This window comes from Watersipora subatra, chromosome 5 (genome assembly GCF_963576615.1).
Source record: "Watersipora subatra chromosome 5, tzWatSuba1.1, whole genome shotgun sequence".
NCBI lineage: Eukaryota > Metazoa > Bryozoa > Gymnolaemata > Cheilostomatida > Watersiporidae > Watersipora > Watersipora subatra.
In genome coordinates this window covers 54,629,305-54,641,793 of record NC_088712.1, presented here as the reverse complement: position 1 = coordinate 54,641,793, position 12,489 = coordinate 54,629,305, and the positions used below count along the sequence as shown (strand labels likewise).

Sequence of the window (12,489 nt, the reverse complement as noted above, 5' to 3'; positions counted from 1 at the left end):
ATCTATCTGGGTATTATTAAAATTGGTCGGTTTGTATAGAGCGATGCTAAGAACACTTCAGTACGAATGATACGACTGCTGAGCCAACACAAGGTCCTTGCCAAGCGAAGCTCATCCACGACACTGACTGGTGCAATCATCCTGAAAGCCGGCCTCCATTCTTACATTATCTATCGACTGCAACTTGTTGAGACAGCTCATCGATGTAAATATCAATGTTGGCTTTTAATAGTTTTGATGCTATTAATAATAACATAATTTAGTATATTTTAAAATTAGGTACTAGCTAATATATAAAAAAAAAATGTTAAGTGCAATACTTCCACGAAGTCTGCAAAACTTGTGCAGATATGCTAATTGGCCTCATTCTCGTAGCCCTAGGGGAGCTAATCTAAGGGATTCAGACACCTAGGAGAGCCATTATGTTTTTCTGATGCAGGTAATCCACGAGTTTGCGTCTTTTGTAAGACAAAAACGGCAAAATCTGGCAAGTTAGTGAGCTTTGTTACTCAAAATATTTTATCAGATGTTTGATGCTAGTGAAATATAAAGATGGTTCGAGTGAATAATGCGAATAAAAATGTCACGCAAGCAATTACATTACATTTTAAACATTCTCCACCTTAGGTCAAGAAAACAATTAAAATTTAGCAATGAAAAATCCGCACGGACCTGGGTTTGATCTCGGGATCTTTAGATCTAGAGGCAGTGAACTTACCCATGAAGCAATGCTGAATACAGCGGATTCATTGGGCATATAGTCATTACATTGGTTAAGATATTCACACTTAAAGCGCTGGGGTTAATAACTAACACTGTTGACCGTTACGTAGAACAATTGTTAAGTTGGCCCAAATTGCACGTATTATTTTAGTCAATATTTTGGTAAAAACCTAGTTTTCCATGTAAGTTACTCATATTCACTAGATAATTATTCTATTACCCTTGCAATGCCGGGCATTAAGCTAGTACATATATATATATATCTATATATATATACAGTATATATATATATATATATATACTAACAATAAGCCTGGCATTGCTCAGGATTGCTTTTATTTTCAACTCAAATTGCTACCCTGTTTTCATGACAACAATCGATGAACGTGTTCATTGAAGGCCATTGTCCAATGCTTGCAAGGTGCATTTTTGAGTTTTTAATCAGATAGATCGTGACACATTTATATGGAAAACGAAGGTCTAAAATCATCATTAGAGCCCGGCACTGCTTGGAGCCGGCCTACTTTTTCACATTAACTAAGCTGCGGGTAACGTGTGGAGCTCTAGAAGTCCGATCTTATAACTCGTCTTTCACATGAGAATTTTTAACGTCACGGAACACCAGTCTTATTATAGTAAAGATTATACTGCAATTCCAGAAGGTGGTTGGATCCATGTAGTTGGTAGGGTGTCGGTATCTTAAGGCGGCTGTAATGAGTTCAAACCCCATACATAGAAATATGTTATGAAGCACTTTAACCACTGCATATATTGTTTATTCAGTGCGACGATATCAAGCAAGATTACAAGACGATTAGAATTTTATAAGTATATAGATATAAAACGATTGCCGATACCCTGATGATTTTGTTTTGCAACCAACCTGAATGTTTTATTGATGGCTGACTATTGACTCCTAGACAGCCGCAGAGTGTGGACATGACTGTCCTCCGAGGCGGCTTGACTCGTCTGCTGTGAACCGAATTCTAAAAAATGACAGGACACGAAAGATGAGCTACAGAACTATGCATGATGGTAGAACATCGCCTGATTGGTCAGCTAAGATGTGTATAAAAACAAATTTTCAATATATGTAGAAGAGCAAGTACAGCGTATTGTGTGATATGACAATGAAGATAGAATAACCACTTTTATTAGTCGAAGCAATTGATAGTACTGTCCTAGTCTAAAATATGATCATTATATCTGTTACAGGTAAAATCTACAGTATACATTTTGATAGTACTGCCCTAGTTACAATTTCACCATGCTATATGATGCAGGTGAAATCTAGAAGAACCTTCTGATAGTAATGTCCTAATGTACATATCTTACCATGCTATCTGATGCCGCGCTGCTGACAGTTTTTGGAAAAACTTGTGCGCCTTTCAAATAGGTCCTCGCAACGCTTTTTACGAAAGATGTCAACGTGCCTCTAACAATGCGCTACCTGATCAGGCAAAGCATTCCTTTCAGTCAATTAAAGGTTTCAAGTAAAACATTCGATTATATGATACTACAAAGAGAAGTGGCAAAAAAGACGAGCCACACTCATCGCAGTTGTGTAAACACTACAGCTTTTGTAACATATCGATTGGTTAGGAGCTGGAGTTGCGCGTGTAGGCGGTGTTAGTTCTTTCAGATCGCTTGCTTGATTAACGATGATAAAGTTGAACTTTAGTAATGATAGCGCTAGTCTAAGATCGTAATTATAACCTGCAGGCCAAGATCAAGTATACCTATCCGATTGCATGATTGTTTGATTCAGTGCAGTTATGCAGCTAGCAGAAAGATTTACAATACAGAGGGTACGTTAGATTAATTATGAAGGAGCAGATGAGCCACTTACAAAGCATTTAGTGGCAGCGGTGGCAGCACAATAGGATCATGCGGGCAAGGTTATTATCTTGGTGCATTAGCCGCTCATTGAGACCAGATCAAAAAGCAGAAAAAACATTGCAGTTGTCAAGTATAAAAAGGCTTTACACAATTAGATCAAGCCAGAGGTAGACTAGAGATCTGTTTGGTTTCATATAAACACTCCGATAGCTAATCATATTTTATTTCCAACTCAGTAGTAGGATTTGATGACTAGTCATAGTTATTCATAATAACGGCAGTCTACTGGACACACACCAATCATCAGTTAAAATGTTTGTTTTCTGGCATTGCTACATCTTGTACTAACTTCCAAACGTGAATCGTTTTTCAGTTACTAATATCATTCTAAGTCATACAATTGCGAAACGATTAAGAATCATGCAAATAATGCGCATACTAACTAAAACACTGTCTTGCATTGTAAAACACCAAACATCAAATGACACAATGAAAGCGTGTAACCTATAGTTATCCAGATTCTTACTTGTCGTTGAAAGTGAATATCCATAATATCCATAATAGCTGTGAAAAAAAAATGATATGACAAGCACTCGCTACTGCTTGTCACTGAGCTACCTACTGTAGCACTTGTCAACCTTTGTCATTGATGTCAACTACCTACTGTCTATTTCTTAGCAAGAAGAATGTCTCTAGTTTTGTTAAGGAATGTTTACTGAGATGGTGGTGTTACCCCACACGAAACATTGAAGCGCTGGGTCCTCAATGTCTATGCTAAACCTTGAATCCTTTCAGACTAAAAACCCCTTACCCGATCTTTGTTAAACAACAGTAATTACATAATTTAAGAACTTGTAAAGCCAGCTTTTAGTTAGCAGACACCAATTACAACTCTAGGGAGACCACTGATCTCACATTCCTTTTACGTAAAGTGCTATGTTTCAAAGACGAAAAAATAATACATTAATTCATCATCAGTCTGCTATTTTTACTAGTTCATCTGAGCGTGACTAAGAACCATAAAGCCATTGTATAACACTTATTCCTTTTTGTACAAACCTGATATGACTCTATTGATTCTCTCGAGGCTTTGCTCCTATTACGATGCACAATGACAAACGATTCGCATACGCTGAATGCAAATGGACTTGTCACTCAGATTGTCAACTGGGGTTATGCATCGATACATTGCTCTCAATACTTGACTGCATACGATGATGATTTTGTATCTAGCTTGTGCAATGTAAAAAATAATTTTCAATAAGCAGATATGGTCAGTTTTACATATCGACCGGACACAGCTGCAACATTATACAATTATATTAAAATCGCTTGTTTTGAACTATTTCATCGAAAAAATTTCTGTCCAAGATCTTTATTTATGAAAGTAGAGCATGCGGTAGCAGATTTTTACTCGATGACTTCCGAGAATATCTAATTTTTATAGATCATTTTTTAACAAAGGAAGAATTTCCTGCTAACACACTACATAAGATGTACACACAGGTTGATTGGTGTAATTCTATAACCACCAGAATAATTGTACATTTACTGCCTTTGATTTGTAGGCGAAAACATCTTAAGTACAAAAATTGAAAAGTTTTACCAAAAAGAACAAAATTAAAGGTCATAAAACCGGTCAGACATAGGTTGTAACCTGTATATGAAAGTGACTGGTAGCTGTTATCCTGATCCACATGTCGGCCTTCAAAATCCTAGATATAACAGGTCTAATGAAAAAACCAACTTTGTTTTATTTTTACATGACGTTTTGTTTTACATGAAGATGATAATTCCTGACTTAGTCTTGCCGATATGGATGTACTGAATATCAACTAATAGCCATGGCTACAGTTAGTATTACATACATCTCTGTATATGCTAACAATATCTCTCACATACACCTATGCTCTTGCTTCTTTCACCTATGCCTTTAGGAAGTATCTTGGGTCATTAGGTCATTACATGTTATAGAAATGCTTGACATGAAGATTGGGTTACAATCCAGTTTGAGAATCCCTTTAGTATCAGGAGGTGATAATCCCTATAGTATCAGGGAGAGCTAACACCTGAGTATTTAAGCTTCCATGTGGGACACAACATGGAAATCTATTCCACTATCTGCTTCACATGGAAAACTCGTTTGATGGAGCAAATATTCTTAAAAGAATACATTGCATTTTGTCAAAAATGTTTTCCAAAACCCTAAACATGAAATGATAAATACTTTAACGTTTAAATAATCACATATAACAAAAACAAATACATTATATAAAACTATGTAAAAAATCTAAAGTTGGGTGTAAATTTGATTTATACATTGAATTATTTTTACCCTTTACTTTTGACTTCTGCAATTTTTTATTATTTTCATTTATAAAACCACAATATTTTATAACTTTCAGAAGGAATATATTGAAAATTAATTCGCATGGTGAGACAACTATTATCTTAAGATTTTATGGCATGTGTCATAGAATTGCCATGTAGAGGTGGTGGTAAGTCAAGTTTTGACTGTATTAGTTTGAAGTTGAATGAACTATTATAGTACAACACAACTTTACGAGCTGTCTGTTCTTTTTCTAGGAATGATTAGAAAGAAAGAGGAAGCAACTCTTGTTTACTTCATAACTGTTCATGGTCTGATTACTAGATTGCTACATAAAGCCTGGTTCCCATATATGCAACAAGCACCGGCGATGGCACCACAGGCTATCAGCGGTGAAATGTGAATCTACGCGCTGAATGTCGCCGGTAGTCCACGCAAGAGTTAAGCGCTGTTCAAATTTCATGAAGCGTCGCAGGAAAAACCTTCCCGAAAAGCACTGTACGATTGAAGGTCAGCATTATCGAAACGGCATGGCGAGCGAACATTTTTCATGCGATTATTAGCAATGCAGCTTTATGTGAACGTAAGCCGCAGAGCCTAGCGTCTTGCTTTGCTGTGTTTTGCTGCGCAAGATTACTGCCGGGGTCTCACAATCAATATGGGAACCGGGCTTAAATACGCTAACAAAGTGTTCACCTTAATGCTATCACTACAGAGAGCACCTGAAGTTGTGAAGTTCAGCTGCAGCCAAGAAGAATAGTAAATACGCAGAGCCAGAAATTTATGGGCTTACTACACTTTGAACTCTTCCCTCAGGCTATTTTACTTGAAAATGTTATAACTGAGGACTATCCAAGGTCATATCGTCATAGTAACAAGTCACTACTTGACAACACACCAAAGTGCTTCATTACCATTTTTCTAACAAATACGCCGACAGAAGACTGCTTCTCCACGGTGATAAAAATACATTGAATACTAAAAAGAGTAAAGACCTCCTGACTTAACATTGCTGAATAACATCACTTCAAATAAAAAAAATTAGTTCGATACAAACGCTAAGACATCAAATCAAAATTGATAAGCAAATCGAAGAAGGCATGGCATCAGCAATGTCTGCCCGCTTTACAATGATGAGTATGAGACAGACAACTCCCTGATGTGAAACAGCTGCCTTGTATAGGTTATAGCCATCTGGCATGACAAATGCAGTCTTGCTGTTATATTACAATGCAAACAATCTACATGACGAACCCAAAAAAATAGTTGATACACAACATGATTTCCCTTACGTTTCTTTTGTTCAAAGTTTTTTGCGAAACTTGGTTTAAGACATTCTACTACTTGTCTAGACAACAATTCCAAAAATAGTTACGGGTGTGTTGTGAACCTTGCGATCACACCAAAACTTTAAAATACACTTTTTTGAGACGTCAGTCTACTGTACAGCTATTAACGTAAAAACTATTATATGATCAGCTGCTCCATTTTCATTAAATTCTTCTAAATACAGTAAGTCAACTACTTACATGTATGACCATGTTTGGTTCCGGTCAGCCAGTCATAAGGCGATTTGGACGTAAGTCGATTCTGTATATTCTGTCGATTCTGATCTAACATGAATGAGTTTAGCTTACTAAACACGTACTTAAAGAAAGTTTTAGTATGTATGTATTTTAGTAAACTTCAAGCTTTAAACTAAGATTTAATCATTTATCTGTTTGCGAATCCGTTTTTACCATAGCGGATAACGTTGAACGCACCATGGCGAGCAACGTAGGCTACATCTCTTAATAATGTATAAAATCAGTACAAAAACCGCCTAACTTTAATTTTGAGAGAAATTATTGTTAATGTGGGTAGAAAAAATTCACCCTTACGAAAAAATAATGAAAAAGCTTAACGAAAATATCGAAGAACAGCTTTTGCTACGCCCCGCACTGAACTGTCTGACCTTTCCACGGATGTGTTCATAAAGTCGGATAAACGTATGTCGCATAAGTTGTAAGCCGACGGCTTACTGTATTACCAAAACAGAGCATATAATAAAACCTATTTTTAGTTGCACTACAAATACAATGTTTTTTTTTTCAACTTTTTGTTATATACATTCATATAGTCACTAAGTTTTCATAGAGCAACACAGTTGTGTCCATGATGGCATCGCAGTGTTCTATGGCGTGTGCCACTATGCAATAGCTGTATAAAAACTTAGTAAAGGTATTGCATCAGTCACAGTAAAAATGTGTATCTTTTCCAAAACTTTCCCATTAAAACAAGACAGACTGAAGGAGAACCTTCTAAAATTGACTATGATATAAATCAAAATATGAAAAAGTTGTTATCGTCTATAGTTCGTAAAATACTCATTTTAAAGAACATGAAACGATAGGATGCATCTTCTTCTATGATGAAAACGAGCAGACAACTTCCACAAGTACAAGCTTTTGCTAAGCGAACGCAACTTCTAAGCATTGACTGTCGATATTCAAACAGAATTAAAAAGAGCAGATACAAGATTTATCATAGTTCTTATGAAATATTTTTATACAAGGTTCATAACCCCTTCTACTCACTTTTCCTGTTGTGATTAACAGCTCTGCATAGCAAAACATGGCTCAAACAGATGCCCAAAACTTTTGCTACAAAGTGCGTTTTGTAGGAAGAACATATGACCGATTCATATCAATTTGTCAATTTGAAAACCTTTACCAATTAAACGTCTCGGGCTATGTTCCTTGACAGAAAATTCTCTCCATGATGAAAAAAGTTTAAACTACTAAAAATAGCCTTTTAAATTAATAAAATTTTATGTTTCTGCAGCTCTGAATCACAGCTGCCCATTATAACCTGTCATAACTCATCCCCTAGGGAATCATTTCTAGTGGGAACTGATGATTAAATTGATTATAATAGCAGAAGAATAAATCAATTACCCATCCTCTTATGTCATGTGTTTGACCTCCACACCTCGAATTCTATTAGTTCAAATGCTGCACATGTTCAAATGTCAATTGGTCATGCTGCGCATTTGAACCCATTCTGTTGGCTATCAAATGCTAATTAACATTTTGTCTACATTACAATTTTTGGGGTTCGCAAATAAATAGCTTTTACTTGTGATACCTAACCCTTTCGCTGCCATAAACTAAATGCGTTTTCTAGGGGCCACTGCCATAGACGAATTTTTGTGACTTTCCCAGCAATTGCACAGTAACCTGTTTTATTATTCGTTGACCAGATAACCCAAGGTCTTTAGGACTTTTATGAAATTGAAAGTGTTGTCCAAAGATTTCTCTAGAAAACTAGCTTAAAATAACAAAGCAATTTTAAACTTTTGTTTGAGAATTTCTAATCTAAAAACGAATATTTTTTGTGTGAGTTCATTAACTGCCCTATGTGAGTCAGAAAACAGGTAATTAATGATGACATTATAGCCTGTTCAGATTTAGATTTTCGTGATTATACAGATAATTAAAGTAGCAGCACTGTCTCCGATAGTGGTGAAAGTGATAGTTTTGTAAGAGTAAAGAACATTGTGGAGGATCGTTTTAGCTTCAGATTGATCATAGCTTCACATAGCTTTATCATCGCACAAAGTATAGATCCATTGAATTTTTGCATAGCAGTGATGGTTAAAATGTTGGCAAAATAAAATATGTAACAAAAATGTTCTAGATAGAGATGGAACTTGAAAAAATGCTGTATACATATCATGAAGCAATATCGGCAATTTTCGGTAAAATGGCTGGTACTAGGCCATAGCCGAATTTGTACATGGTTGGCCGTGAAAGAGCTAATATATCATTGATAAACTATTACAGTACTGTAATGACTAGCGTGACGTAGATTATGGAATCTCAGATATTAATACGGTGAGACGATAGCAAACTTTACTGTAATAAGGGCCGTGTTCGTCCAAAGCCACAGTTATAAATTGAAAAAAAATTGCATTATGCGGTATTCAAACTCCCAACTTTCTTCACGGTAAACTGATACTAAAAACTCTGCCAATTGACTGCCTCCTGAGGGTTCTAGAATAATTGTACATTCGAGTACAATTATTAGTATAGTTAGTATAGTATAGTTACTACACCTGATGATCTCTCACGACACACTAGACTGCCAGGGTATTAGCGCTTACTATAATAAGAGCCGTGACTGTCCGTCTGTTTGAAGCTACGGTTGGAGATGAGGAAAAAGATTGTATCATTCAAGACTTAAACTTGAAATATTCGGCTTAAACCATAACTGCCACAAACAACTTTTATCGTATTTACTAGGTAAATCAGACATGCTGATTCCGATTTTGTAATCAAAATAAAGATTAGGCCACTAACTTTCAGAGTAATAAAGGATTTTTTATAGCGTTTTAATATCGGTCTCGAAAACAACACGATCGGCATAACAAGCTCCGCCCATAAATACTTGACGTAACCTAGCTTTTTAGGAACAGAAGTTACGTAAAGATGTTTAGACCGATTTAGAATAATAGAGATGGGTGTTTTAAAATCTATTAATATCTAAATCCAGCTTTAAAAATAATATCAGTTTTTTCTGAAAGATAGATAAGCTATTCAGCATTGCGTATTTAAAAAGCGCGATAACAACGCTAGCTCGTGATAAAACCGCGCTTTTTGAGCTCATGTTTTCTCGGCGTCCAGCCCATTTAAACGTCAAGTAACAAGCTGCGAGCAATTTTAAATAGTTTATATCCCTTTCATAAAAAACTGAAATTATTTTACAGGCTGGATTTAGACAATAATGGGTTTTAAGACACCCATCTCTATTATTTTAAATCGGACTAAACTTTCCTAACTTCCGTTTCTGAAAAAGCTAGGTTTCGTCACATATTTGTGGGCGGAGCTTGTAATGCCGATTGTGTTGTTTTCGAAACGGATATTGAAACGCTTTAAAAAAGCCTAAATGACTTTGAAGGTTAGTGGACTAATCTTTATTTTGAGTACAAAATCGGAATCAGCGTGTCTGATTTACCTAGTAAATACAATAAAAGTTGTTCGTGACAGTTATGGTTTAACCAACCCGGAACTCTTACATCTTGGCTAATCGCTCACCATGCAGCATATCAGAATAGTTGTGTGCAGCGTTATTCGCCATGCTTTATCGGCACAGTTGACGATCTTTCCCGCACACTAAACTGTCAGGGTACTAGTTAATAGTAGGCTACTAGTAATCTGGACTGGTAGAAAAAAAGATGGGTGCAGCCTCGAAAATGAATTTTGAATTAAGCTGTGGTGAGAAACCTGGATGTTTGGCATGAGGATAGAGGAGAAACACATTGATTTTTGCTTTAAATGTTTTGGTACCTTTTAGGTCTCATCGGTTAGTTCTGCGATCAAAGAGTGCACTCTTCCTGGTTTCAAAAGCCGCCATAAGCAATAAATCTACCATCATGGCTAAAAATTAGAAACTGATCATTGCAAAAAGCCACGATGACTCATAAAACATTCTAAAAATGCCAGCAGCATAATTGCCAGTATGGCCAGTAAACTTTAGTGACTAAAGGATTGAAAAGCCTCATCAATCCATGCAGCCAGAGATTATCCCTTGCATAACATCGATAAACCAAAACATTGTCAGTTTCGTGCCGGTTCAATTTGTTGACTAGGATGAATTTTGAATGACTAATACAGATAAGACAATATGATAAGTGGAATCTTTAATTGATAAGGGGAGACGAATACGTAACCGGCAATACGCCACTTCTAGTACGGGACATGGCCTTTGGACTAGTTAAACGCATGAAAGGATGATCAAGTGAATACCATTATAACACATGACTTCAACAACTGATTTGAATTAATACTAATTACACTATTACACAATAGGAGAATAGAAGTAGGCTTAGAATAATTATAACCATTATATAACGAGCTTTGAAAACAGATATGAGACCCTTATGACAACAACACTACTATTATTTTAGAATGTTTGTAAAAGGTAAAACTTAATATATGGCTTCAGGCAATGCACTGATGGAATGTTACAGTTACAGAGAGTCTCGAAAAGAGAGTCTAAACCACTCAGTTGGCCGATGCTCAGGTGCAACTTACAGATGAAGAGTGCACACACAGCAGCAAACTACAGCCGAGACATGAATTCAGTTTCCCTAGGCGTGAAGGAATACGATTGGGATACTTGCGAGGCGCTCCGACTCCAATCGCATACCCCTCACAAGTTAAGGATTACGATAGTTTTGGTCTTGCTGGGGTTGCGGTAACTGAGTTGACAAGCGCTGGCATGATAATACATCATTAAATGCTGTAGCCCGGAATCTTTGTGAAGAGTTTAATGTTTTTAGGCTACAATAACCGGACACGTGTCTGACAACAAAGGTGTTTGATATATAGTAAAAATGTAATATTGGATTTTTTCATGGGTCATCGAGAGAGTAATTACCATATCAGTCACATGGCACCTAAATAGCATATAGAGAATAACTCCAAGTTTATAGAAACGCGAAAAACTAAGCAAATAGTTATTGCATACCTTATACCACGATAAATATGTTTTTATACTTTGGCACGAATATTTCTCCAGGTATGCAAAAAAGATCTACAAGCATTCCAATGATGTCTATATGACACTCAATGATGTCTATATTGATACTCAATGATGTCTATATTGATACTCAATGATGTCTATATGACACTCAATATGAATATGTAGAAGTGCACTTGACATTAATAGTTAACCTAGACAAGTGAGTACTTTCTAATAGTAGGTTATCTAGACATACAAGTACCTGCAGACATTAACACAAGTGTACAGATACTGGCATATCAAGTCAGTGCTTCATTGCAATACAAACCATGTGAAAATTAATAGCTAGTAGGTGTGTAATTATTTGAAAAGCAGTCACTGGAGTGCAAGGTTTTGTTAGAGTCAAAAGGCCTCAATCTGTGACTACACAGGTTGGTGTTTGGTAGAGATGCTAACAGAGATTCTTTTTCTGGCATCAGCATTAGTGCCAGCATGTTGTTATTGGCTGGATGTTCTACCAATGCATCCTATTGGCTGACTCTGTTATCGTTAAGTGTATTTCTACTGTTTTAAAACTTTATAAAAATGTTGTGCTTACCAATACAGTAGGTGTTTTTGTAATTAAAAATAGGTAAGAGAAACATTAGAACAAGCCTTAAATTCTAGCAATACATTTCCGGTTTTTTTAAAATCTAGGAGTAGGTATATACAAGTATGTAGCAGAGTTACAAAAACATTGATGGGAGTGATCAGCCTGCCCATGCCATGGCACCTCTCGCTGAACTCTATCGAATTGAATAGATCTCGAGCAACAGTGATACAAGTAACATTTTTTGTCAGTCTTCGTACTGATAAACCGTTGAAGTGTTTAACACCGAGTCATTAATAGTGAGGAATCTAGTTGAAAATTAAGTATCCAGCAAGTGATGAGTTGGCCGAAAAGCACCCGTCAAGAAGTTAGTAAAATGTTAGCCATTGTAGAGTATAATTTACTCAAATAATCCTACCAGCGAGTAGTACACAGATGCGAGCTCACATGGTTGGTCAGAACTACCACTAATGTACCTGACTGACACAGTGATGTGATTTGAATG

The 12,489-nt window shown here is 36.2% G+C and overlaps 1 protein-coding gene across 1 annotated transcript in view; it reads right to left on the bottom strand.

The window, feature by feature from the left end:
* LOC137396214 (disheveled-associated activator of morphogenesis 2-like) overlaps positions 1–12,489 on the bottom strand; it is a 76,559-nt gene that overhangs the window by 43,912 nt on the left and 20,158 nt on the right. The window contains exon 4 of the mRNA XM_068082395.1: positions 1,607–1,709. Coding sequence (XP_067938496.1) covers positions 1,607–1,709 — 103 coding nt within the window. The remainder of the gene's footprint in view (positions 1–1,606; positions 1,710–12,489) is intronic.